This window comes from Epinephelus lanceolatus, chromosome 7 (assembly GCF_041903045.1).
Source record: "Epinephelus lanceolatus isolate andai-2023 chromosome 7, ASM4190304v1, whole genome shotgun sequence".
Lineage (NCBI taxonomy): Eukaryota > Metazoa > Chordata > Actinopteri > Perciformes > Serranidae > Epinephelus > Epinephelus lanceolatus.
The window spans coordinates 21,546,285-21,571,754 of record NC_135740.1 but is presented as its reverse complement, the minus strand read 5'-3'; the positions used below and the strand labels follow the sequence as shown (position 1 = coordinate 21,571,754).

The window sequence follows — 25,470 nt, the reverse complement described above, 5'->3', positions numbered from 1 at the left end:
AGTTATTTATTATCAATTGCGCAAATAGTACAGAAGCAGTCGTTGCCATTAGAAATCGTGGGTCGCATGCTTCCTCTAACAATGCCAATTAAATATGTATCTTAAAAAAAACAAGAAAATCACATCAATCTGTACTCATTCTGTATTTTTACATTCAAATTGTTTCTTCTTGTTGCCAACAATGTTTGGCAGCAACTACAAATAACAAACTGAATCAGATAAAGAACAAGAAAGAGAACCCAGGTGAAATTCTGGTTCAGTGCTACACTGCAGACTGGGCCTGTCTTTGACATGAGCACAGGCAGCGGTTAATCCTTTTTTATGTTATTTTTTTTAAATCCTTCAATTCCAAAGTAATTAATAGCGCATTGCTGTTCCATAATGGAGGGAAAAAGGATGAAAGAAAGAGAGGTAGGCATGTGAAGGAGGTGGAGAAGCATGGTTAAGCTCGGTCTCTTTGAAAGGGTTGGCAGAGTCAGGAAGTGATTAGGCCACTACAACAACTCCAATAATGACAATAGGGAAAACATGTCTGCACCCACAACCACTTAGCATCAGGAACAGTATCCAGCATGGTTCCCATTTCATTACAAGAGCAGGACTGAATGTGGGAGGACAGGCACATGGAAGGAAAGAGAAGTAAGTTGTTTTAGCTGGCAAGCTTTTTTGCATCACATATGTAATTTATAGTGAGAGAGGTGGCAGGTTTACCTTTGAAATTCATATTACTATTTAACACAGCTAGTCCATACCCATTGGTAGCTTTGTCACCTTCTACCTATGCCAATCCTCAATGCCTATGTGCAGTTTCACATAGATTGACTACGTCAGTGAGTAGAAAAACGTGGGACAGACAGAATGACAGACAGAATGACACACTGACAGTTTCCGTGATTATGTACAGCATACCATACCATGACTTAGTCATACCAAAAATTAGGAAAACAAACAAACATTCAGCCACAGGGGGAGCCACAGCGATCGGTCGCATTGTAGCCATTTTTAAGCATTTTTCTGTTGTTATAGCGCCACCCAGTTGCCAATTAGAGTTAAATTTCTCCAGCCACCTTGAGGCGTCCTGTTCTACATATCCACCAAGTTTAGTAAAAATCGATATGGCGGTTAGGCCTAGATAAGAAATTAGCTCTGTAGCGCCCCCATTTTGTTTGATGGGGTCAATAATGGAGGGGTCCCTCAGATTACGTGTTGTCATATGCCTACAAAGTTGTGTGGTGATCGGTGAAACCCTTGAGATGTTATACACCTTTATGTGATGAGCCACGCCCTCCACAATATTCATTGCCTTATAGAAGCTCAGTTTTAGTAAGTTTTCCAATTTCTGTATTTTTCAAATATTCAAAATGCCGGAAAATCTATATAACCGGAAGTTATGGGTTCCTGAGGCAAATGTGTTGTTGTTCTTCATGAGGAGAGGCATCTCTGTGCAAAGTTCCATGTCTCTATGACATACAGGGCATGAGATATGCCCATTCAAAGTTTGCAATTTCAATCGGTTGCTATAGCACCTACATCAAATACCACAGCACCATTACAGAAAAGAAACAGTACATAAAATGAGTCAACTGTCTTGCTGGTCTTGGCTCATTGAAATAACATACAACAGCTTACAATTGTGTAAAACAGGTGCCGAGCATAATAATGTGAACCACAGCCACCAGCATTAAGTTGTGTGCAGTTGTTGTAGACAGAGATGTGCATTCTCACAAAGACTTCTGAAAAAAATGAATGGAAATGAAAATGGCAGCTACAGTTTTGTCAACATTGTTTCATGACACAAACACTACATGAAGTGATGAAAATGCCATTCTGCTCAATCCAGCATGTGCACCATCATGTTACTACGTCAGGTGTGTATGTCATCAAACTCGAGCTGGGTGGATCTTACCCAAGGTTCTGACTTGGAATCCTGACTTTAAATACCATTGCATTTCACAAGTATAATAGATTGCATACGTCTTATACCGCAGGCTACAGGGATTTGATAAGGGATGATGTAAGATCAGAGAGTTACTTCATTCTGGTGTAACGCTGTTTAAAAGCATAAAAATATACTTACTGTATATTGATTGATTATAAGATTCGAAAGGCTCAAAATGACATCACCCTTCACACTACTTACTACTTCCTTCTAGATTTTGCCACCTAACAGTAAACGTAAATGTGGGTCATAATAAGCTGTCTGCACAAACAGCCTATATGGCTGTTTTTTGTAGCAGTTTTTTCAGTAGCAGCAAAGAGTTGGACGATCTTTCTGAGTTTGAGCAGAAACTGGTGATTTTTTTTGTATAGTTGATTGCACCATCTCTCAAAAAGTTACCTCTGTTAAATTTCCAGGCAGACATTGACACAGATGAGCAGCGGTGTAGAAATGATTCATGGTCTCACAGCAGTATGAGGTCTGAGACTCTCGCTGACCACATCATCTCCTGTTTTCACTACAGCCCTCCTGCTATTTTTCTCAACTTTACCAGACTGCTCCATCAACAGCAGAAAGCGTTTTGCCAGAAAGGTGGTGGGTACCAGCTGCATCGGTGCAGGGTCAGAGGAAGGTGGCTGGATGAAGCCCAGGCAGTGAGGACTGGGTCTGATGAACCTGAGGTTCAGGGGAGAATCGGTCTGCAGGGCCAGTTCATTCAGTCTGACATAAAAACTTACAGTACATTTGGTTCAGAGTGTGACGGGATCTTTGTCATCATTTGTTTTGTTTCTGGCATCTGAATTCTTCGGTCACTTGAGCGCAGATATGTCAGCACTGTGCCAGCTCACACAAACTTAATGCCAGGCAACACATGACCACCAGCAGTGAAACAGCAAGTGATGCTCGGTTGTTCTCTACTCAGCCCTGCAGTGCTGATTTGGGGGATTTATTGCTCTGTCTGTGTGTTTTCACAGGGCCTCCAGGAAAGCGTGGAAGAATGGGAAGAAGAGGCGAACCTGGTAAGTGACGCCCGCCACCTGCTTTGTTTGTTTATTTCTCCTCTTTTCTTTTCCTGGAAGACTCTTCATCTCTCTCCCCTGTCTTCTCCTGGGTGACTGGATAAGTTCGAGGGCTAGTAAAAGTAGTGACCCGTGAGTCAGGCCGGTGGATGATGGGCTGCAGTTGGCCCTTCTCCCTGTCCCTCCCCATGTGCGCCAACACAGCGTTAACCTCGGCCATGTGGTTGCACTAACGTTGCACAGATGTCAGTCGTTCTCGCTGAGCGGTAGCAGCTGCAGTAGTACTAATGAGATTCTCCCTTGCCAACATCTTACCCACCATTATTGTGTTGCTTTTTCTCTCCACCCAGACCGCAGAGCACTCAACGAGGAACCAAAACAGTGAAGAGACATAATTCTTGTTACGCAAAAGATCGTCATGACAGATAGAGCGGATGTTCTACAAGTTTGAGTCACCCTCATTTAACTGTTTTTTATTGAGTGCTGACTCCACCAAATTGAGGTGCGACATTGTTGGACGATTTTATCAAAACCTGCAGGACTGCATTTGTTCTGCAGGATATGTGTCAGGTGGGAAAACCTCAAGTCTGGCTGTGATTCACTATTGTGGATATTTAGCAGATGAGATCTGTTTCTGAGATGTTGACTAAGAGAAAGCTCACCGGTAATCTTTATTGCTCTACTCGGCACACCAAGATCCTTCCTGAAGTTATTCAGTCCTAGAATATTATGTAAAATTAATTCCTGTAAGCTGTTTTTTTTTTTTTTGTTTGTTTAATTGTTTGACATAGAATTTTCAATGACGTGCTGAGGCACAGCTAGTGTCCAGAACTGTAGACACAAAGAGCCTTTATTTTTTGATCCTATATCTATTGTGTGCTTTCATTTTTCTTTTAAATGAGAAGGCACTAGATATTCAGTACTTTTCTTATTTTCAACAAAGCCCATAAAAAGATAAAAACCAGCAACATGTCAGTCAGTCTCAGAAGCATTCGGACCTCCACAGCCTGGTTGTTACTCTCAGTCCCAAGCCTGTCAGTTCCTAAGACATAAATCTAAAAAGGGACACTATGCAAGCTTCTGTTGTAGGAACGTTACATTTGTTGTAATGAAAGCTAACTACACTAACTCTGTATCGCTCTTCATCCCTATCCTCTCATGAAGTATTTGACAGTGAAAGTGAAAGCCAACCCCAGATCCACTCTCGTTTGGAGCAACTTTGTCTGCTTGCGTTTTTGTGTTGCTATGTTTGCATTTTTTTGCACTGGTTCCATGATTTTCGTAGCTTCCTCTCGCATGTATGGTGGTACTAGCTTGTTGTAACCTTTACAGAAAGTCCTGACCCTGACCTGTCTGCCGTGGGGCTACACGCCCAGAGGCATCCCAACCAAAGGAAAATAAAAATACAGGCAGAGAGAAGAGAATATGTCTTTCTTGTCCACCATGGGTGGAAATTTGTCTTTGGCTCACCAAACACAAAAGACAACATTGTAAGAAGCCGACAAAAAGCAAATAGACAAGCAAATAGGGTCATTACAAAACACTTTAACACATTAGAGCAGCTCATTGTCTGTGGTTTAAAACTCATCAGTCATGTATTGGGTTAGGAATACTGAGTGCACGTAGGATGAAGGACTTCTTAAATACACTTTTAGTGCCAGAGGGACTCTACAGCGCCTCCCGGAGCTTGAAAGCTCAAACTGGCTGAAGAGAGGATGGGAGCTATCTGCCAAAATACTCCTCGCTTTCTTCCAAGTCCTGGGGGTCAAGGGCTTTTGTCACTCGCCAACTATTTTACTTGCCATTGTCACGATCATAGAAAGTTTATTCTTGGATGTACAGACAGGAAGGTGAAACTTTAAAACACTCAACCATAGTTTGGTACTCGAATTCTAAAATCTGCTGACTAGGACAGGGTCTCTTCAGATAAATCAGCTCGTTCTCATTTCCAGGGCGTCAAATATCAGACGTTGTCACACCCCTCTGTGTGTGAAAACACGCTATGTAGCTGTTTGTAAGGCTTTCAACTTACTCCAACATAAAAACATTCATGGAAATACTTGACACTAAGGGCAAGTGATTTGGTATAAAGAGCGAGAAAGTCCTCATAGGGTGGGAGGTCAAACAAAACAGAACTTTCATCCAGGAGACCAAAGTTTGTGTCCTGTGTGAAACCAAAAGTCAATTTTGTTTTGATGTAGCATACAATCATCACGCTCTGACATCACTTACATAACGTATTTCTATTACAATACATTACTAATGGACTTATTTTAACCCCAAACATCTTTTTTCAAAACCTAACTTGGTAGTTTGTTGCCTAAACCTGCAACTGTTTCACATTAACCACGTGCTAGAATGTGCTTCAGCTGTGTGTCACATAGATATGCTAAAGGGTGCCCTGTGCGTCGCTATAAGACACGGAGGGGCATAAAGTTCGTAATGAGACTGGGTTGGTCCAGTACATCGTCACACACTTCTTGTAGGTCATTAGTGATGATTGAGAGGGATCATTTTTGTATGAGTCTCTACATTGTTTTTTCAGTAAAGTTTGCGTTGTGTACCTTTCAATACAGGTTATAAATATATAGTTCCATTTCCAAAAAGGCTCAATGATTTCCTAAAACAGTAAGACACTGTAGTTCGTAGCATTGATATGAAACAGGAGCTAAAGTTTGATTATTGGTTATGACTGTTGACTGCAGCATGACCATGTATGTAGGGTTAACTCAGTGCAACGCTGTGGCTCACTGATGTGTTTTTAAAAGCTTTTGGACAACGATGGTGGATGGTTTTGGTCTTTTCATGATATATTGGCAATATAACTTTTCCTTTAACTTTCCATATCCTCGTTATTGTCCAATGAGTTCCTAACCAAGACAGACTGCGGAAATCCCTCTGAGTTGTGCGATTCCATCAGGCGATCACAGGACAAGAACTTTGACTGTGGTGTGTATTTCAAGCCACTCCATCTTTTGGAGGATTATCATTATGGGAAGGCGCCTCATTAAGGTTTCCCCAAAGATGGGACACTTATCTGCTGTTCCCTGTTTGTTGCAGGATGGTGTGTATCTGAAAAGGGCGATGTGGTTCTGTTTAGGTTGTCTCTCTCGTTGTTTACTTTGGCGTCCTCATGTTGCAGTTGGAGTTATATAGTGCAAGGGTAGGTGCCACGGAGAGACTGTTGCGCCATGATGACTCCAGGACAACTTTTTACAAGACCAGAAGAGGTTTCCCCCGTTTTCTCAGAAAAACAAATGCGAGTGGAGAGAAGAAACAGAAACACGAACCTGAATAACAGGAAAGAGAGCAGACAGAGTAGTTAAGCATCTGCCGCCTCGTCTCCTGCATCCATTCTCTCTATTTTCTTTTTCTGTTTGGTCTTGTTTTCTTTTCTGTTTACTTGATTCTCTCTCATTCTCTTTCTCATCAGTCTCCACACTCACACACACCTGTCTCAAGTTCAATGGCTAAAGCTGGTCTTACTGTGGCCCTCTAACTAGTGTGTATTTGTTTACCTAAGTGTCTGGCCCATAAGGTCCTTGTCCCGGCGTCTAGACGCAGCTCAGTTTGATTGACTTGGTCTCCATGCCTCATAAACACCCAAACTTTCTCCCGTCTTCCTTCCCTTTCACCTTCTTGCTCCAACCACCTTCATTTTTTCATCCTTCTTTCTACTCCTCTTGTCCCAAAAATGCTCTTTCCCTCAAATCAGACAGCAAACTTCAAGGCTCACATAGATTCTGGTCACGTTAACAGGACTTTTTGTGTTTAAATAGTAACAAAACACCACAAATATCCCTCCTTTCCCCAGAGGAGGCCTGTTTTCCATCTTGTAGAGTTTATGTTTAGTGTTGTATCCACGCTGACGAGCTGTGTTGTACCAGGTCTGCAGCGGTGGCGGAGCTCCAAATCGTGCCACGGACTGTAATTGTGTTAACAATCATATAAATCAGCGTCATGATTGGTTTTAAATTTAGATCAGATAAATATGAAGCAATTACTAATATGAAATCTTTTAATGGCAAAATGATATATTCACTTTGTAGGGGTTTGGCTGCTTTATTAGTGCCCACGGCCCTGGACTTTAAGAGAATGTTTTTTATAAGGATATTCCATTAAAACCACTGAGAACGAGAGGAGTCTTTTGATCATTACTGTTGTTTTTGGTTAGGCTAAGTAAGAAAAGCAGAATGTACTTTTTGCTGTTGAGACTCAACATCAGACCATTTCAATCAGATCTGAAAGTCTGCCCCGCAGAAATCACAGACATCTTTTTTTTCATACTTTAAAGGGAGGCGCAGTTTGCCAGCACACCCCCGACCTTTCCACTGCCTGTTTGTCCTCCATCTCGTACACCCATATCTTCTTAGGAAACAAAGTCTTGACATGACTTCACGTCCTAATGCAAAACATGGCCCATTATCCAGAAGTCTGTTTATCATAACGGGTTCACCACAAAGTCTATTGGCGGCGGCTCTAATGAGCTTGTTCTGTACCATATTTAGCTGGTTAATTACAGTCATCATCTAACAAACCACATTGCATGCGCAGTTTTTTTGTTGCGCACCACTGTTCCGAGGAATTGATTGCTGTACAAACCAGAGGTTACCATAACTCACACATGCTGTGCTTCATGTGTCACTGAAGATGTATAGATTTCATTTTCTAATGCCTGGTTTCTCTTTTTCTGTTGCAGGACCTCCTGTAAGTACATTTCCATCTCATCCAGGTAGTATTAAAATCAACTAATAAGCTTTTAAACAAAGAGAAGTACTTTCACACTCGCGCACACACACAGGTACATATATTATCCTTTAAACTATGGTTTTCTCTCACAGCAGTAAAACATGAAAACGCAGACACACAAACTGTCACAGACTCATCACACATGTGCATCCGCTGAACGCAGCAGTAAATGGACCACCTAGGGAGCTGTGGGTGTGTGCATGTGTGTGTGTGCTTTTATCTGTGTGATGGTTAGGGAAGGGTGACTTATTAGCAGCGAGTAATTCTCCTCTGTGGGACTATAAATCCTGCTGACACTCACACACACACACACAGCAGATATAAGCACAAAGACATGTACTAACTGCTGCTTCCTGGAATTTCTTCATTTGAGATTAAATGTTGTGACCTGCCCGGACAGGGTGACCCTCTTCTGATTTTATTTTCATTTTTTTAATTGTAAATGTTTTGGTCACATGTGGCGTGGATCAGATTTGCAGAGGCGCACCTTATCACTCCAAAACACACCATAACACTGCTCCGGAAACATCGTAACGGAAACATCGTGTCTGGCTGACATTTTTAAAAATCGAGGGAATGTTTTTTATGCAGAAAATTGTCTGTGCAGCTGGTTTACACCAAGTGCGCATGAAACGATGCATCATTTCGTGAACATGCCCAAAGTCTTGTCTCCAGCCCATAAAGTTGGAGGGACGGTGTGGTAATGCGGAGCCACCTGCTACTCCACAGAGTAATAATTTGTCTGAGTCAAGTACATCGGCTGGAAGTTGTCAAAAATAACCCAAAAACAATTTAAATGGCAATTTTCTGTCTTATTACTCAATCACACAAACATCTGATAGGACTCACATTTGAAAGTGGACGTCAACAGGTGCTACAAAGTGCTTTCAGAAAGCAGGTTTGACAAACTGAGTCTAAACCTGAACTCTGAGTTGACTAACCCTGAGATGAAAGTTTTCAGTTTCAGAGCAGCTGATCAGAGTCAGCTCAGTTAACTCAGAGTATGTTCCCTCTGAGTTAATTGACTATGTCTCAGGAAAGATCTCCCAAAACATCCCAAACATGTTTTCTATTGTCCCCGTGATGACAGGATGCCGTTAATCCGGAGCCCTGCTTGTTAACCTGCGCAAAAGTGATGCAACATTGGCCACTGCCATCGGTGAATGTCATCTTATTTACCGATAGACTGATGGCAGTCAACAAGACAAATATCAGCCGATACCGATATGCAAGGGATAAATCAGTGCATGCCTAAAACACATTGTCATCATTCGATGTTCATTCCAGCTTCAGTCAGTAATTCATGTCATTCAAACAATCTAGTAAAATCTTGACCCTGTGCACCATTTAATACTTTAGGATAAAGTGTAGCAGGTCATGTGACAAGTTGATATGCAGCGTGTTGTGTGCAGCTTTTTGGTTTCTGTTCTAACCTGTCTCAATGCTTCATGCTTTAATCTCTAACCTCACCAGGGCAAGGCTGGACGGGATGGATACCCGGTAAATTTGATTTGTTATTTATCCTGTCACTCTTCAATTGACCCAATCAAAGCTCTGTTTTCCTTCCTTTTTACTCCCTGTATTTCTTTAAATGTTTGCTGCAGCTTCATGAAACCCTTTTCTGTTATTTTTTCTCCTCCCTGCTCTTTAAACAAATTACATTTTCCCCAATCGTCGCTTGTTTCCTTGCCTCTTGCTTCCACCTTCAACATTTGCTCTTCACTGATGATGTATCCTGCCCCGTGACTGAGACATGACTCAAACACAAAGACAGTTGTATTTAAACACAAGCAGACACACACTGCCACAGTGTTAAGGAGAGATGAAAGTCTTTTATTTCCCACTGCGTCACATCCCACTGACTCAAGGCAGAGAATAGTTACATGAAACATATTTAGCACACGTTTGAAAATGAGTAAACATAAAGAGCAATAAACATAAAGACAGATCTTCTGACGATATCTGTAAACACAAACCATGCGAGTGTAAACCATACCAATGAAAATGTGAAACACTCGTCCACAAGGCACAAATTATGGCCTTCAGCTTTTAAATGGGGTTTACTAATGTTTGAATAATATAAATGAATATCCATGGCTGCCGAATGCAAAGCAGATGCCTAATTTCCACAGTGATGGAGTACATTTACTCAAGTACAGCTTTGAGGTACTTGTACTTTACTTAAGTGTTTCCATGGTACTTTATACTTCTACTCCAAGATATTTCAGAGGGAAATATTGCACTTTTTACTCCACTGCATTTATTTGACAGCTTTAGTTACTAGTTATTTTAGAGATTTAGATTATTAATACAACATATCAGCGAATACATTATGATATATTATCAAAGGTAAACTACTCAGTGGTGTAAAAAGTAATTAAAATTAGTCCTACCCTTACCAGCTGTCATTTTAGAGTTATGCACATGGTATTGCATCACAGATTATAAACCAGTGATAGACTACATTATGGTTATGAAATAGGCTATTCTGCATAATGAGTAGCTTTACTTTTGGTACTTTAAGCATATTATGACGCCAACAATTATGTGCTTTCACTTAAAGCTACAGTTGGTAACTTTATGAAAGCAACTTTGTGTCGTATTTGATGAAACTGTCACTGTATTTTGACAAAAGTACATGAGACAGAGTCTGTGAAAATCATGTCTCTCCTCTTTCTATTGCTAAGACTCCTTGTGTGATCAAGGGGGAGCTGGTGGCAGCAGTGCAGCAGTACAAGTATTTGGGCACTGACTTAGATGACAAGTTGAATTTTGATCTGTAAGAAGGCAAACCAGTGCCTATTCTTTTCAAGGAAGCTGAAGAGTAAATAAGACAATCGTGAAATTGTCCTATTCTGCTTTTATTGAGTCTGTTCTTTCTTTCTTTAACACTAGTCCATACCCATTGAGTGCACAGTTGCCCACGTACAGTTTCACATGGTGTGTGTTTGGGATACGGGTCATAGGAAATTGCAGATTAAATAGTCAACTGAACCCATTAAGAAGAGCAATGTATTCAGACAGAGTTCTTGTGAATTTGATAGTATGATTGCTTTATTGAAAGTACAGTAGATTGACCACGTCAGTGAGTAGAAAAACATGGGACAGACAGAATGACTGACAGAATGACACACTGACAGTTTCTGTGATTATGTACAGCATACCATACCATGACTTAGTCATACCAAAAATTAGAAAAACAAAACAAAACATTCAGCCACAGGGGGAGCCACAGCGATCGGTCGCATTTTAGCCATTTTTAAGCATTTTTCTGTTGTTATAGCGCCACCCAGTTGCTAATTAGAGTTAAATTTCTCCAGCCACCTTGAGGCGCCCTGTTCTACATATCTACCAAGTTTAGTAAAAATCGATATGGCAGTTAGGCCTAGATAAGAAATTAGCTCTGTAGCGCTCCCATTTTGTTTGATGGGGTCAATAATGGAGGGGTCCCTCAGATTACGTGTTGTCATATGCCTACAAAGTTGCGTGGTGATCGGTGAAACCCTTGAGATGTTATACACCTTTATGTGATGAGCCACACCCTCCGCAATATTCATTGCCTTATAGAAGCTCAGTTTTAGTAAGTTTTCCAACTTTTGCCAAGAGGGAACTTTAGATATTGGTCCCTAGATTATGTTCACCCAGTTTCATGCAGATCGGTCAAACTTCCTAGGAAGAGATTGATTTTAAGTGTTTTTCAAAAAATTAAAAATGGTGGAAAATCTATGTAACCGGAAGTTATGGGTTCTTGAGGCAAATTTGTTCCTTATGAGGAGAGGCATCTCTGTGCAAAGTTTCATGTCACTACGACATACGGGGCATGAGATATGCCCATTCAAAGTTTGCAATTTCAATCGGTTGCTATAGCGCCCCCCTTTGGCCAGTTGATGTAATATTGCTTCATTCACATCCTCCCATGATCCTCTACCACTGTGCCAAATTTCACATGGATTGACCAAGTCAGTGAGGAGAAAAACGTGGAACAGACAGACACACACACACAGAGTTTTCGTCATTATATAGTAAGATTGTTTGTTGGTTCGGTAATCTGATCCCCTCCATGGTGAGTTTCGGATGCTTTCATCAGGGCGGAGGTTTTGCCTCCCTAAATGTAGCACTAAACTTTACAGATCATCCACTGTCCCGTCTGCTATCACTTATCTTAACCAGCCGTGACCACTAATTGTCCATGATTTACCCCGGACAGTGTGTGATTCTGGATTCTGTGTGTTATGTATGGTACTGTCTGTTTTGATATATTCATGACTACTGTCTGTATCCCAAATTGCCCCTCGGGGACATTAAAGTTTTACCTTACCTTAATGGCATTTGGTAGAATTGACTGCGGCTTATCAAAAACAACCAATCAGAGCTGTGGAGCCTGTAAAGCAGCTGTCATCAAACTGTCAAACTAGGCAGCCCTGATCAAATATGATTCAAGATTCTGTTGATGCATTGTCTATTTCTCACCTGAAATGTTTTCAGAAACATATTTTAGTGTACTGTTTAGCTGTAAAATGAGAATGATTGTGACCTGGCTGCCATGTTGGAAACAGTCGACCAAGGTACCAAGCACTGCCAGAACTGTTTTCTCATTTTACAGCTCAACAGTACATTAAAATGTGTTTGTAAAAGCTTTGAGGTGATAAATAAGCAATGCAGTAACAGAGTCTTGATTCATATTTGATCAGTTAGTTTGACAGTTTGACAGCAGATCATGACATGATTGACAGCTGCGTTAGAGAGTCCTCGGCTCCGGCTGTTTTTGTTCATATGCAGTGAGGCCATTAGAAGCACAGAGGAGTAGATTTTTGTCACAGATATCTGTCTCATGTAATGCTGTGTGAATACAGTGACAGTTTAACCAATTCTTAGAAAAGCTCTTTATATGTAAAAGTTAACAACTGTAGCTTTGTTTGAATGCAGGACTTTTACTTGCAACAGAGTATTTTCAGACTGTAGTGTTGCTACTTTTCCTTAAGTCAAAGATGTGATTTTCATCAGTGATGCATGTTACAAGACTCCAAGTCAGTCCTTGTGTTATATAGCGGCCTCCTGTGGTGGGTCAGATTATTGACTCTCTCCACAGCTGCTGAGATAAAACAACTTACGGTTCTGTTGCTGATTTGTGGTTTAGCCTTTGTAAACTCTCATCATCTGATACAGATACACCCGTGTCATTCCAGAGCTCAGGTTGTGTGAGCTGATAGTTTCATCAGAGCTGGTCTTTAGCATGATGTGCAGCTCACATGACGCATTAGCATGTGCAAGCTCTATGTATGAGCAGTATACATCATGCTCTGTGAGACACTCTGTCCTGCTATTGTGTGACCCCCTCTGCCTGGTTGCTATGGTGACCAGTAGTCGCCCCCGGTGTTGGTTTCCATGGCGTCTTGTTGGTTGTGTCGTTGTCTCGCTGGGAATTTTGGGAAGCCCATTACCCATGGGGCTCACTCTCCCAGTCAGATTCCCAGTCTGCCTGGCACTGCGCGGCCCTCCTGACGGGAAATGCCTGCTGTTAATTACACACAGGTGGACCTAGCGTACGGAGGAGTGTGTGCACATTTGTGTTTGTTTGCCTGTGACTCTGTTCATCTTTGTCACCGACTTCGTTAGAAATCCCAAAGTGGAGGCACATTAAAGCATTGCTGTTTTTAACTTTAAAACATCTGCTCAATTAAATGATGCAGTGTGTTAATTTAAAACTGGGTAATCCTTCCTGGTCGAGTCATCATGATGAAATCAATCCTAATAGCTTATGTAAGTGTAAGAGGCAGCCTCCTGTTATGTGCGGGTATGATGCATGTATGAAGTTACTGTGAAACAACAGCAGATTAATCATACCAGCAATTAACATGGACAGCACATTATTTCATTTTAGCAGCAGAGATGATCAAGTTTCACACACTGACGCTTAAAAAGAGCCATTTTTCCTGTTGGGTAGCAGTGTTTGTGTATCTGTGTCCATATGTGCAGATGTGTGTGAACTCCATCCAACCACCCATAGTTTATGTAGAGATCTGTAACAAAGGCCAGAGCGGTGGAAGTGATCAGAGATCTGTGTGAGTGTGTGTGATATATTTTCACACCAATAACTCACATGGACCGCTCATATGGAGAGGGCATGCGCACATCAACACAAATGAGTCAAGTCAGTTTCCGGAGAGCGCAGCGGCACTAACTTGTGTTGTGCCAGTAACTTGTGCCAGCAAATTTTCTGTCTTTATTTTTCCATTGTTAAAACAAACAGCGAGATCGCTTCCCAGCACTTTTTTGCCCTCTCTCACCCTTGTTACATTATGTCCCAACACAATACTTTATAATTCAAGCCTTTCACCCTCAGCAGGCAGGAGTCTTAATGCTGTGGCTGTACACATTACCTCACTGTACCTTTTGTGTGTTTTTCAGGTACTTAACTTAAGTATTTCCATTTTCTATACTTGTTTTCCACTACTATTCAGAGGCAAATACTGCACTTGATAAGTTGCTAGTTACACTGCAGATTTAGATAAAGCTGGGGCAGGCAAAAATATGAAATAGGCACACACAAAAAAAACCCCACAAAATCTGAAAATACCTCCTTTCCCATGCAACTCTCCCCTCTCTGTCCTAAGCCCCTCCCACCAAACGACCACAAGCATATGCACATGCTTCATAGGCCCTGTTTCCACCGTGCAGTACGGTACAGTTCAGTTCGGTTCACATTTTTTCTGTTTCCACTGTGAAAAGCTGTGGATGGTACCAATGGAACCATTCCATACAGTCCCCATTTTTGGTCCCCCCTCTGTTGGGGTACCTAGCACACAGATCTGGTACTAAAAGGTGGAGCTGTGAACACTGCAGTCTGTTGACTGGTCAGTGGCGGATGGTCACTCTTGCTGGTTTGAAGCTTGTGTGACCACTGTTCATACGTGGAGAGTTTTCATAGTAGACTGTAACTAGGAAATGAAAGGATGTTTTGCTGCCTCTCACAGCAGCTGTAGCTGGAGAAAAATAATTCACTGGTCCTACTGCCAGCAACTTTTACTTGTTGTGTTGCTCAGTGTATGAGTTGATGACATCAATCCATCAGCACACCTTAAATTTCAATGTGACAACTTTGACAATCACTTTAGTTTTAATTCTCTCTCTCGGATGACATACACTTTAAGTATTGAGCGGATGTTCAAGCGTTTATTAATTTTTTATTTATTTTATTTTATTTTATAAGTTTTATTTTGTTCTGAAAATGTTGGCATGCAGCCTCGTTCTGTAGACGATAAACGAGGTGCAGACTGATAAAGGAGGAAATACAGTGAGTGCTGGATGGAGCAGTGAGTGACAACAACCCCGCCCACATTTAAGGGTAGTGGTTGCGGTGGAAACGCTAAATGGACCTAGGGTCTAGGTTCCATGTCTGAAGGGTTACTTTTGGTTCCAAAGGTACCATACCCAAAGTGTTTGGTGGACGGGGCTATACAGTTTCCCAGTGTTTCCCATACATTGATTTATTTAATCCTATTTCACTGTATAGTTGCACACAGCTCATTTGCTCCGGCCCTTCTTACCACACTCACACACACTGTCTCTTTCTATGTTTATCAGACCAAAAATGAGAATTAGCCACCTAACATTAGCTGCCCCCTATCCCCCCCCCCCCCCAGCAGGCCGCAGCTCAGGAGATGGACGTTTGGTCAGGAGCTGTAGCATCTTGAATTCAGCCTCCGCTAACCCCCAAGCACCGGGTGTCACAGCTGGCTAGTGTCCAGCAGCACCAGCAGCAGCAGGTTTAACCTGTGTAAGAGCAATGCAGGACTTTTGCTTGTTACAAGTATTTCTGCACTGTGGTATGACTACTTTTACTGGTGTAAAAAACCTGAATACTTCTTCCACCACTGAGCAATTGTCATGTAAGCAGATGTCTTTATGTGTATACATGTGCGCATATGTGAGTGTGCATGTGCTGCCCTTCATTCAGGTGGTATACACTTGTCTTTCGGTCAATAGGTTCATCAGACTAATGCATGCAGCAGTCCCCTTCCACTGCAGCAATAGTAATGTGATAAACAATGTTAATGACATGCGGTTTGTGTGTATCTCAAGCATAACACTATAATAAGTGTGTGTGTTTGTGCGTGTTGATGTATATTTTCTCTCCTTGTGTAACCCCCGTCACTTCTTCCTCTCATAAATCACAGCGAGGGGTTTGAGCCTTCCTCCTGTCAAACAATCAAACTCAGACAGACTGACAGAACAGTGCACAGGGGTAAACACACACACACACACCCACGCACACCAACTGATTCTCATTCATATGCTCGGCCACTAGAATGTTTATGCGAAAGTGCCAGTCTGTGACAGACAGCGGCCCTCACTCAGCAGAAACAGGCCAAGGCCTCCATTGTTCAGCCTTCCAGGCCGCTGAGCGCAGATTAAAGCCAGACAGTCACCCGACAACATGTCAGTATTTTTTTGTCTGAAACACGCAGCACTTTGGTATGCTTTATTGTGCTCTTTGGTTCTGGAGAGAGACACTGTTTTCTTCTTTAAAAGAAGCAAATGTCATGTAACACAACAAAATGATGCTCATGTAGCCCTGACATAGAGCCGAGCTTTGTCCCTTTGGCAACTTGAAAGTAACTGGAGAGGAGGAGGAACAAAAGAGGATTGGTGCATCACTGCAAGAGGAAAAGATAATGATATCAAAGGAGGAAAGTGAAACCAGGAAAGAGGAAAGGGTTCTTTCATCCTGCCATCTTCCTTAACGGGACACTTCACCCCCTAATAAAAAAAATCCTCTTACTTGTAGTGCTGTATATCACTCCAGATTGATTTGGTGTGAGTTGCCGATCGTTGGAAATATCGGCTGTAGAGATGTCTGCCTTCTCTCCAGTATAATGGAACAAGATGGCCTTCGGCTTGTGGTGCTCAAAGCGCCAAACACTTCAGTCAGAACCACTTTAGTCAAAGAAAACTTTATTTCCATTTGCAATTTGATATTTGTCGGTGTGGCTCTGTTCTGGCACCTCTCTGCCCTTCCATGAGCCTACATGGAAAACCAAAGGCAGAGACCGCAAACTTCTCTGGCCTTCTATGCACCGCTGTGAGAGACGCAGCAAAGACCCTGCGGGTACAGAACAGAGCCAGTATCAATGACCAACAGAAATTACATTGATAAATCAGATACGGCAAAGCAGTTTAAACAGGGCGCCCTTACTGAGATTTGCCAATTGGTTGATGGAGTAACCTATTAAAGTGCTTTACAGGCGATCTGTAATTTCTGCTCATGGTTCAACCTCTACTTTACGTGAATTCTCATGTACATTAACATCATATCAGTTTGCTGTCGTATATAAATCAGCTAAACAGACCTGTGTCTCTCGAATACATAAAAAAATTAAAACATTAGCCTAATATTAAAACCATCATACCCTGGGTCTGGCAGTCAGTAGAGAGCAACTGCAGCGCCTGGCTCTAAAAACTGCAGCTGCCTCGATTTTGTGTGATTATCATTGTCCACTTCTGCATGACATCAGAGCAGGTCAGGATGAAGTGGAACACAGTCTAATGTCTCGCTAGAAATCACAACCTGGTTGTGGTAAATAACAACCGGTTGAAAATGATTGAATTTCCCCTCAAGGGACCAATAAAGGACTGTTTTTTTTTTCTTTCTTTGTCTTTCTTTGTTACTCAAGATAATCCACAGACCTTGTTGTGAGCAGATTCATATAGGAACTATTTTATTTCTACTGAGCAACTCCCACTAATCGAATCACTGTGCAGAAGGAAGTGTGCATCTACTCATGGACGAGAGGCTCGTTCTTGTACTAGAGCGAGATATAAACATTAATAGCATCCTCCTTGGCTGAGCTGTAGCTCAGTGGTGCTAGGTGAGCTAGCAGTAGATGCACACTTCCTTCTGCATGGTGTGCAGGTTAGCGGGTGTAGTTTGTTAGAAAGAAAATAGTTCCTACATGAAACTTTCTTGAGTAACCAGGTGACGATTTCTGGAAAGTGCCATCTAGTTCCATTATATTCTAGAGAAGGCAGATATCTCCAACAATCAGCAACTCACGGCAAAACAATTAATAAATAGCACTACAGGTGAGAGAAAAAAAAAGTTTTTTAATTATTCTTTTGGATGAACTGTCCCTTTAATTTAACCTCACTTAATTAATCTCACTGAGCCCGGTGTGTGCGACACATTACCATGTGTGCTTCTAGCTGAGACGTCTGCTCTCATGTGCAGACACCAAGTTTTCACGCAGCATCCTCAACAATTACACCATACTGCGTAATTACCAGTCTACACCATAGGGAGCACAATAAAGGCAGCAGAGACACCCCTCGCCCTGTTTCATTGGGATTAAGACGCACACATATGCATGTGCAAGCATGCACACACACACTCATATACACAAACACAGACACAGACATATACCGTCCTGCAGGCCAAGTTATTTTCCAGAAATGTGTTTAAAAGCCATCTAATTGGTGGGAATGCTGAGTCAAAACTTTTTTTAATCTACCGAGGGACGCTGCAGGACAAGATGGGGATGTAGGCTAGAAATACAAAGAGCCACACACACACATAAAAATGTTATTTTGTCCCCCCCCCACACACACACACACACACACACACACACACATTCACTTGAGGTTTTGGTGGTATTTTCTCATTTTTCTCAACATTAATCTCCCAGTTTTTTTTCTTTTATGTCCCTTTATCTGTTCTTTCATTCTGCAGCTTGATCCATTTGTGGTCTGAGATAAAGCGATGTTTTCCTTTGGGCTTTTTTTGTTCAGCCTGTATTTTTATTTGAGTTCCAGCTCTTTTTCCCACCTTGCAGTCAGTTTTGTGCTATAATGTACCACACTGGAGGTAGAGTATAACAATGCAGCTTTGTGGAAAAAAAGCTCAGAATATATTAAGGGCCACACATCAAAATCCAATTTCCCCTGGCTCCTGTGCTCCCAACTCTTATTCCCATTCATATAAACCCTTCTGGCCCATTTTGCCCTTAGGTTTCCATTTAAAGTTCTGTCTGACCTCTGTTGCTGATTTAAGCAAGGCTCATATATTTTAAGGTATCTCATCTTACATTCATAGCAGTGCTTCCTGGACTTCTGTATTGTTGTCTGAGTTATTGCTCCAGGTAGATCTAGTAATTCTGGCTCTTATTTTATTCCATGTTGGATACCATTTAAGCTAGGTCATAAAGGAAGTAGATTTTTCTTTATACTTGTGTATGCAAACTGTCATCTGCTAGGTTATTAGATACAGGGTTTTATTGTTGAGAATAAACCTCTCTCACACACACACAGGGAGAGACACACACAGCTACAGTACCCACTGTTCACAGGCCTCTGTGTGGCTTGTTAGCAGCCATAAATCAGTCTGTTTTTGCTCCGGTTCGGTCTTTGCAGCAGCCGATGACCTCACCATGTACACCTCGTCTACTCATCCTTACGAGTCTTGAAGGAGCCGAGCCCTCATAAACGCTGCCAGATGCAGAGATATCACTGCACACACACACAAGTATAGATCCAGAGACATGGACACGAATAGCAAGGAGAACTCGCTGGGACATTTGGGCTCATTCCAATTCTCACACTCTCATGCCTGACATGACAAACACAGCGTGATGCTTTTAATAGAGTGGTGAAACTGCAACCTGTCCTATGTAGGATTCATTATTACATCCTAACTCTTCACACCCTTCTCAACTTCAGACAGTCATGCTGAAATTATTGCTGTCCGATTGGTCCCAGTCATTTGTTCCACCCCCCGTCTCAGCGACCTGCTGCTGATTCCGCGAGAGGCCCTCGATCAAGAAGACATCGGGAGCCTCAAAAGCTTTTTGCTGTACTTTTTATAACTCTCTTTAATACAGACTAACCACTTAGGTTTTTGAAGAGAGTTTATAGCCATAGCCATCCCATTACAAGACTGAATCACACAAACTATTAATGAGAGCAGCTCCAAAGTATCTTTCCCCCCTTCCTGCTTCTCCTCTTCCCTCCATCCTTCCGCGCCCACTGTCCATCCATCAAAGCAGGCAGCGACGACACTGTGGTAGGTTTTCACAACAGGACCTCAGCCCCGATTGCACCCATGGGGCTGGTAAAGCAGGGAGATGAAGAGAAAACCCCAATTTATGGAAGCCATCCAAGGCCAGAGATGACGATTGCTAATGATGGTTTCCAGTCTGCAGAACCACCAGTACTGTGAGGGGTTGAGCAAGCCTCGACTCCAGGGACCCTGTAAAAACTGTTAGCTTAACTTCGAGTACAGCCATTAAGGAGGAAGTCAACATTAGCCTTTACCACATACATCACATTTAAGTGTTTTTGGAAAGTTTGATCCAACTGTTCCTTTATGTTTAAATAGGGATCTAAAGGTTTGTGCCTTTGAACTGTGAGTGTTGCTTTGCAGAGGAGGTTCAATCACTGCTCAACTGTTTTTATTGAGGTAAACAAAGCGGACAACTCCAGCTGCTGTTTCAGCACTTGGGTGAGGTTGGATAGGGACTTTAAAGGTACTCCACAGCCTGCTGGATTATCTCATCACCACAAACACACAGAGACACTGTAGATGTGGGGTTGTGTGGAGGATTAAAAGCTGGACCAAATACAGAGCCTATCATGTTGGACGCCACACTCTAAATCTGAGAATAATTATAAACTACCTGGAGACATCTCAATATTTGAGCCTTACGAACACACATAGTGAAATGGGGCAGGATATACGCAGAACATTTGTAGCAAAAGATCTGGCTTTTCCTACTTTTTCTATTCAATAACCGCAGCTGTTTCTCTCGGTCGTTAACATGCACGCTTTTGACTGTCCTCCCTCGAAACGTTTGTCTTGCCAAATCCACTTAACTTTTTTTCCTAAGCTGAGATCATTTATATTGTTCCCTGAGAGATACAGAGACAAGACTCAAATATTATTATAAAATGAATAAATAACAGCCGGTTTATGATATTTTGGAGGGGGGAGATAGTTTTCTCAGTGGATTTATGACAAATAGTGCTTAATCATGTTCTTCATTCACAGCAGACGTTTTTAAAGCCACTCGTTAAAGGAGGAGTTTAACATTTTTGGAGCTATGCTTATTGGCTTTCTTGCCCAGAGTTAGACGAGATGGTCAGTTTCTGTATACTCAGTATGAATTTAGAGACAGGGGAATCTTAGTTTAGTTTACATAAAGACTGGAAATGAGGAAGCAGATATGCCAGCTCTGTCTGAAGCAGTGATGTTCGATTCGTGAACTAATTCTTCTTTTTGAACGACTCTAGAAAAGGGATGAGTTTCTGTGAAATCCTGCTTCTGTGTGGTGCATGTGCAGTTGTGCCTAATGCCGGGTACACACTACAGGATATCAGTCTGATTATAGCCCGACGCAGCGTCATACGGTGATCGTTTTATCTTGTGTAATAAGTCATAGTAGACGACAACTGATGCCACGTCTGGGACGCCTCATGATACCCAACAGAAAGTCTAGAATGTTTGATTTTCTTTTTGTCGTTTATCACAGCTGTCACTTTGACCAATAGGAACACACAGTTAGCTGCTGTAGACAACTGTGCGGCAACAACACCCCAGGGTTTTTGATATTTCCTCTAGGGATGTTACCACGACAGACAAACAGCAGAGGCACTTCAGCAACCTGCTGAGTACTGCCATTACTGTTATTTTTTCACAATGGAGGATATAAAGGAATAGAAATTAAAAACAGTGACGGGGCTTTTACTCTCCACAACTGCAGAGGCTACCAGCTTCATTTGAAACAGACTACATTATAGATGGGACGTTATTTATTAATCCCTCTGTATTCTTCTATTTTTACTGTTAATCTGTTAATGCATTGCGCAGTAATTTTAAACTCAACACTTCCTGTACCCATTTAAAATTAAAAGCCCTTTATAATTGTGTTAGAGGGAATCCCTTCATTTTCTAAATAGGCTTTTGTTGTGAAACATTTGCAGGAACTTCTGGAAGATTCAGTGACTTGCATAGTTTTCATGCAGTACTTCAAATGTAGCTCCTGCCATCTGGTGGCACTTTTACGTTACTACAATAACATTTCGGCTGGCACAACAAATCTGACAGAAATGTCGTGTAGTGTGAACCCAGCATAAGAGTGAGGTCAACTTCTGAAAGCCACTGCTCCAGACTCTCGTTCGGCGCAACTCTCCTTCAAACTTTAGTTCAGGGGGTAGGTGAACCAAAAGAGTCACCCATTAGCCGGTTAGCTAGTAGCAGGTGAATGACACGAACTGGGTTTCACTAGTCTGAAGGTAAAAAAAAATTGTCTACCACCTCTGAAGTTCACAAATAACACATTTTATCTTTATTTCTTTAGTCTGTAAAAAAACAAACAAACTGAGGCATAAAAAGGAAATGTGTCAAACTCTTACTTTGACAGTCACAGAGATTAGCTAAGCTAACCTTTCGCAATGTCGGAACCCATCAGCTTTGGGTCTGACGATGATGATGGCTAGGGCCAATATTTCGGGCTGATCTGTAACTTCCTCATTTGTGCACCGCTGGTTTTGTCTAATCTCTATAAACAGATATTTGCATATACATTCTAATAAATTTAAGAAAAGCTAATATAAAGCTAAGTCACCGTCAGACAATAGCCAGTGGGTTCAGAGGTTGCATTTCGGCCAGTGCGCTCCACCTCTCCATACAGACTGCAATTACCTGCAATTCAAACATGATTGGTGAATCTGGAAATCAGAACACTTCAAATACCAAAATCATGTCCCATCACCTGTAGAGAATAACGGTTGGCTAGCTGATCATCTCCTCATCTAACTCATGGCAAGAAAGTGAATAATCGTGTTTCCCAAGATGGCAAACTATTTATTTTTCTCTGTCACTATCTTGTTGTCTTTTCATAATGTCTTTTTATCTGTCCTCTGACAGGGTCCTCTTGGCCTGGATGGGAAACCTGTGAGTATTCCCAGAATCAAATGTGTAAAACATGCTACACATGACTGACAGTAGTTTAGTTTTACCTCTGTTTCTTTCTCCTTCCAGGGTTTTCCAGGTCCCAAGGGAAGCCAGGTACACCATGACACACCTGTCTTGTTTTAGTTTTCTAATAACACATATCAATTACACTGAAGCAATTCATTCTCAAAGATTTTCTGCGAATCCAGGTGGGGATTTGTTCTGTAAGACAGGTGATGCTCTGCTAAACGTTATCAATCATCTTTACTGTTCCTAGGGGAATGTTGCAACTGAGTGAAAAAGCCCACGGTAGCCGTCTTGTTTCTTGTTCCCCCTCTTAAGTCATCCCAGGGCTCACAGCCACAGGGGACTCGTGGCTCAACTGAACCGAGCGCTGAAATCCCCTTTTGCACTTCACCTCTGCATCCCATCCATCACCCTTTCTCTGAAACCCAGCTGTACCCCCAGACACACCCAGGTGTAGCGTGGAAACGGGTGAAGCGGAGCGAATGGGTTACACACCAGTGGGAAAAGTGAGAGAGAGAATAGAGTTTATAACCTCCACAGAGGCTCTTTAGAAAGTCATTATAGTATCCTCTCGACTCCCCCTGTCTGGTCACTTTACCCACAAGTAGGACAAGTCTTCTGCTGAAATTTAAACCCCTCACAGCATAATGAGAGCTGTTTGAATAGCTCCTCTCCAAACACCATTAAGCTGTTGTTTCCTGCAAAAGGAGACCTCAAGCTGGGTCTGTCCTTTAAGAGGACTCTCCCCATCGCAGAGGGTCTGTCGTAAAACCCCAGCAGGTGTGACACAGACCTCGTGACCAGAGTCGTCTAAGTACTCAAGGGATGGTGGGAGGAGATGAAAACGAAAATAAGGGATAAAAGCAGTTTGATTTGTTGATGGATGACGGCCAGGGGAGAAACAAGACAGAGGGTTAGCAAACGGGAATAAATCAAGTTTAAAGCCACACTGACAAGAGAAAGTTGAGTTCAAGGACCATAAACTAAAAAAGCAGATAAGGAGTGAACAAAAACAATTGTTTTGACAAAGGAATTGGAGCTTTCAGATATGTTTTGTGACCTTCATCAGTGAATGGGGTTCACTCAGCTTAACGGATACTGTTAAGTTGAGAAGCTCTGCAGAACTTCCAGTAAATAGACGTTTTGGCCTTCTAAAATTACTTAAAATTAGGGCGTCTGTGGCTTAGTGGAAAGAGCAGGCGCCCCATGTACAAGGCTGTTGCCATTTCAATTTCGCTGGCAAGCATCTTTACATATCATGACCGACAATTCCCCATTAAGGTAGAAAAATGATCTAAATAAAATCAGTTGTATGATGTCCACACTGAGTAAAATATCGGCCGGTGAGTGTAGATTCACAATGCATCACTAGGAACCTCAACAAGAATTTAAAGTACAGATAGCCTGATTTGAACATGTATGAGTTTGTACCTGACTCTCCAGCCAGGGGAACCAGGGGATAAAAGAGGCCGAACTGAAATTGCAAACCCCCGGTGATAATGAAACACCTACAGTAGCAGTAGTGGCTGTGTTTTCACTTCCTCCTCCTCCGTCTCCTCTCTCCCTGAACAGAAGGAGAGAGCAGAGCAGGAGATAAGCTGCTGCCTGTCATCATGTGGCCACTCACATTAACAAACTGCACCAGCCCCCTTCCCTCTCCAGTTCTGTACTCCTAAACACTCCAATCCAGACAAAATGTCTGCCAGACAGAGAAGACGTGAGGAAAGGGGGAACAAATCAGAGAGGGAGGCTTCACGGCAGATCGCATGGCAGATTTAGAGATTGAATGAAGGCAGAATAAGGGAACGAGTGTGTGAAACACAGTATGGGATGAGTCAACAAGATTAGACAGTTTACAGATCAGTGGCATGAAAAGGGTGATTGAGCTTTAAGAGGTATAAGCTCTGCTCACTGGAGTCACTTTTAGAGAGATGGTTGCTGAGATCAGAGACAGTTGGTGGCAGCTTTCCATGTCATCCTCTCTGTCGGTCTGCGGTCTGTGGTGTCACCACACTTAAAGTCCTTGTGACACTTAGACAGACACACGAAGAGATGGACGAGGGCACAGCACAGCCCAACTGGCAGGGATCAGCTCATCTGTGGGCCTGGTGTTCATGAGACGATGTCAAACTGCCCGACACACAGTGTCATTGTGTGTCAGCATCTCACAAACTACACACGAGTGCCTAGGCCTTTTGTTAGACCCTGTGTTTTTAGTTAGCGTTTCTAGCATTCCACGTGTAAAACATCTTCCCCATCTGAGAGAAAGGCTGAACAAAGAAACATGTTGCCCTCTCAGTTTTATCTCTCAGCAAAACAGTTTTTATCTCACAAATCTTAAAAGGGATTCCAGCTGAAAGCTCGTGTCACGTGGTCCTCTTGTTGTGAAATATGCTCAGACTGAAGTGACTTGTTGTGATTGAGCGCTCTCGTGGCACGGCTGCATTAAGTGGTATTACTGCCTTGCCTTACCATTTGATTGAATGCTCCCTGCTAGCAGCCAGGAGAAGATGTACTGCACTATGATGTATGCTGCTCATATGATAACTGATTTATCTTATCCAACTGTCTCCGTTTATCCCTCCTACAGGGACCAGCTGGACCCAAGGGAGAAAAGGTATGCTTCAATATGGATTTCAACAACCCTGCCAGACAAGTCAATGCACAGTGTGGATGGATTTCTCACATTAATTTACAGGCGGACAGCTTCCGAAAGACTCAAACACTGGCACACACACTTGCACACAACCCTCACAGGTGTTCTCTTGCATCGCCCTCCCACGTTCACGGTT

At 42.3% G+C, this 25,470-nt stretch overlaps 1 protein-coding gene across 1 annotated transcript in view; it reads left to right on the top strand.

The window, feature by feature from the left end:
- The window catches only part of col23a1b (collagen type XXIII alpha 1 chain b), a 170,759-nt gene that overhangs the window by 116,621 nt on the left and 28,668 nt on the right, over positions 1-25,470 (top strand). Inside the window, exons 3-8 of the mRNA XM_033633333.2 lie at positions 2,914-2,958; positions 7,658-7,665; positions 9,181-9,207; positions 22,625-22,651; positions 22,739-22,765; positions 25,269-25,295. Coding sequence (XP_033489224.2) covers positions 2,914-2,958; positions 7,658-7,665; positions 9,181-9,207; positions 22,625-22,651; positions 22,739-22,765; positions 25,269-25,295 — 161 coding nt within the window. The remainder of the gene's footprint in view (positions 1-2,913; positions 2,959-7,657; positions 7,666-9,180; positions 9,208-22,624; positions 22,652-22,738; positions 22,766-25,268; positions 25,296-25,470) is intronic.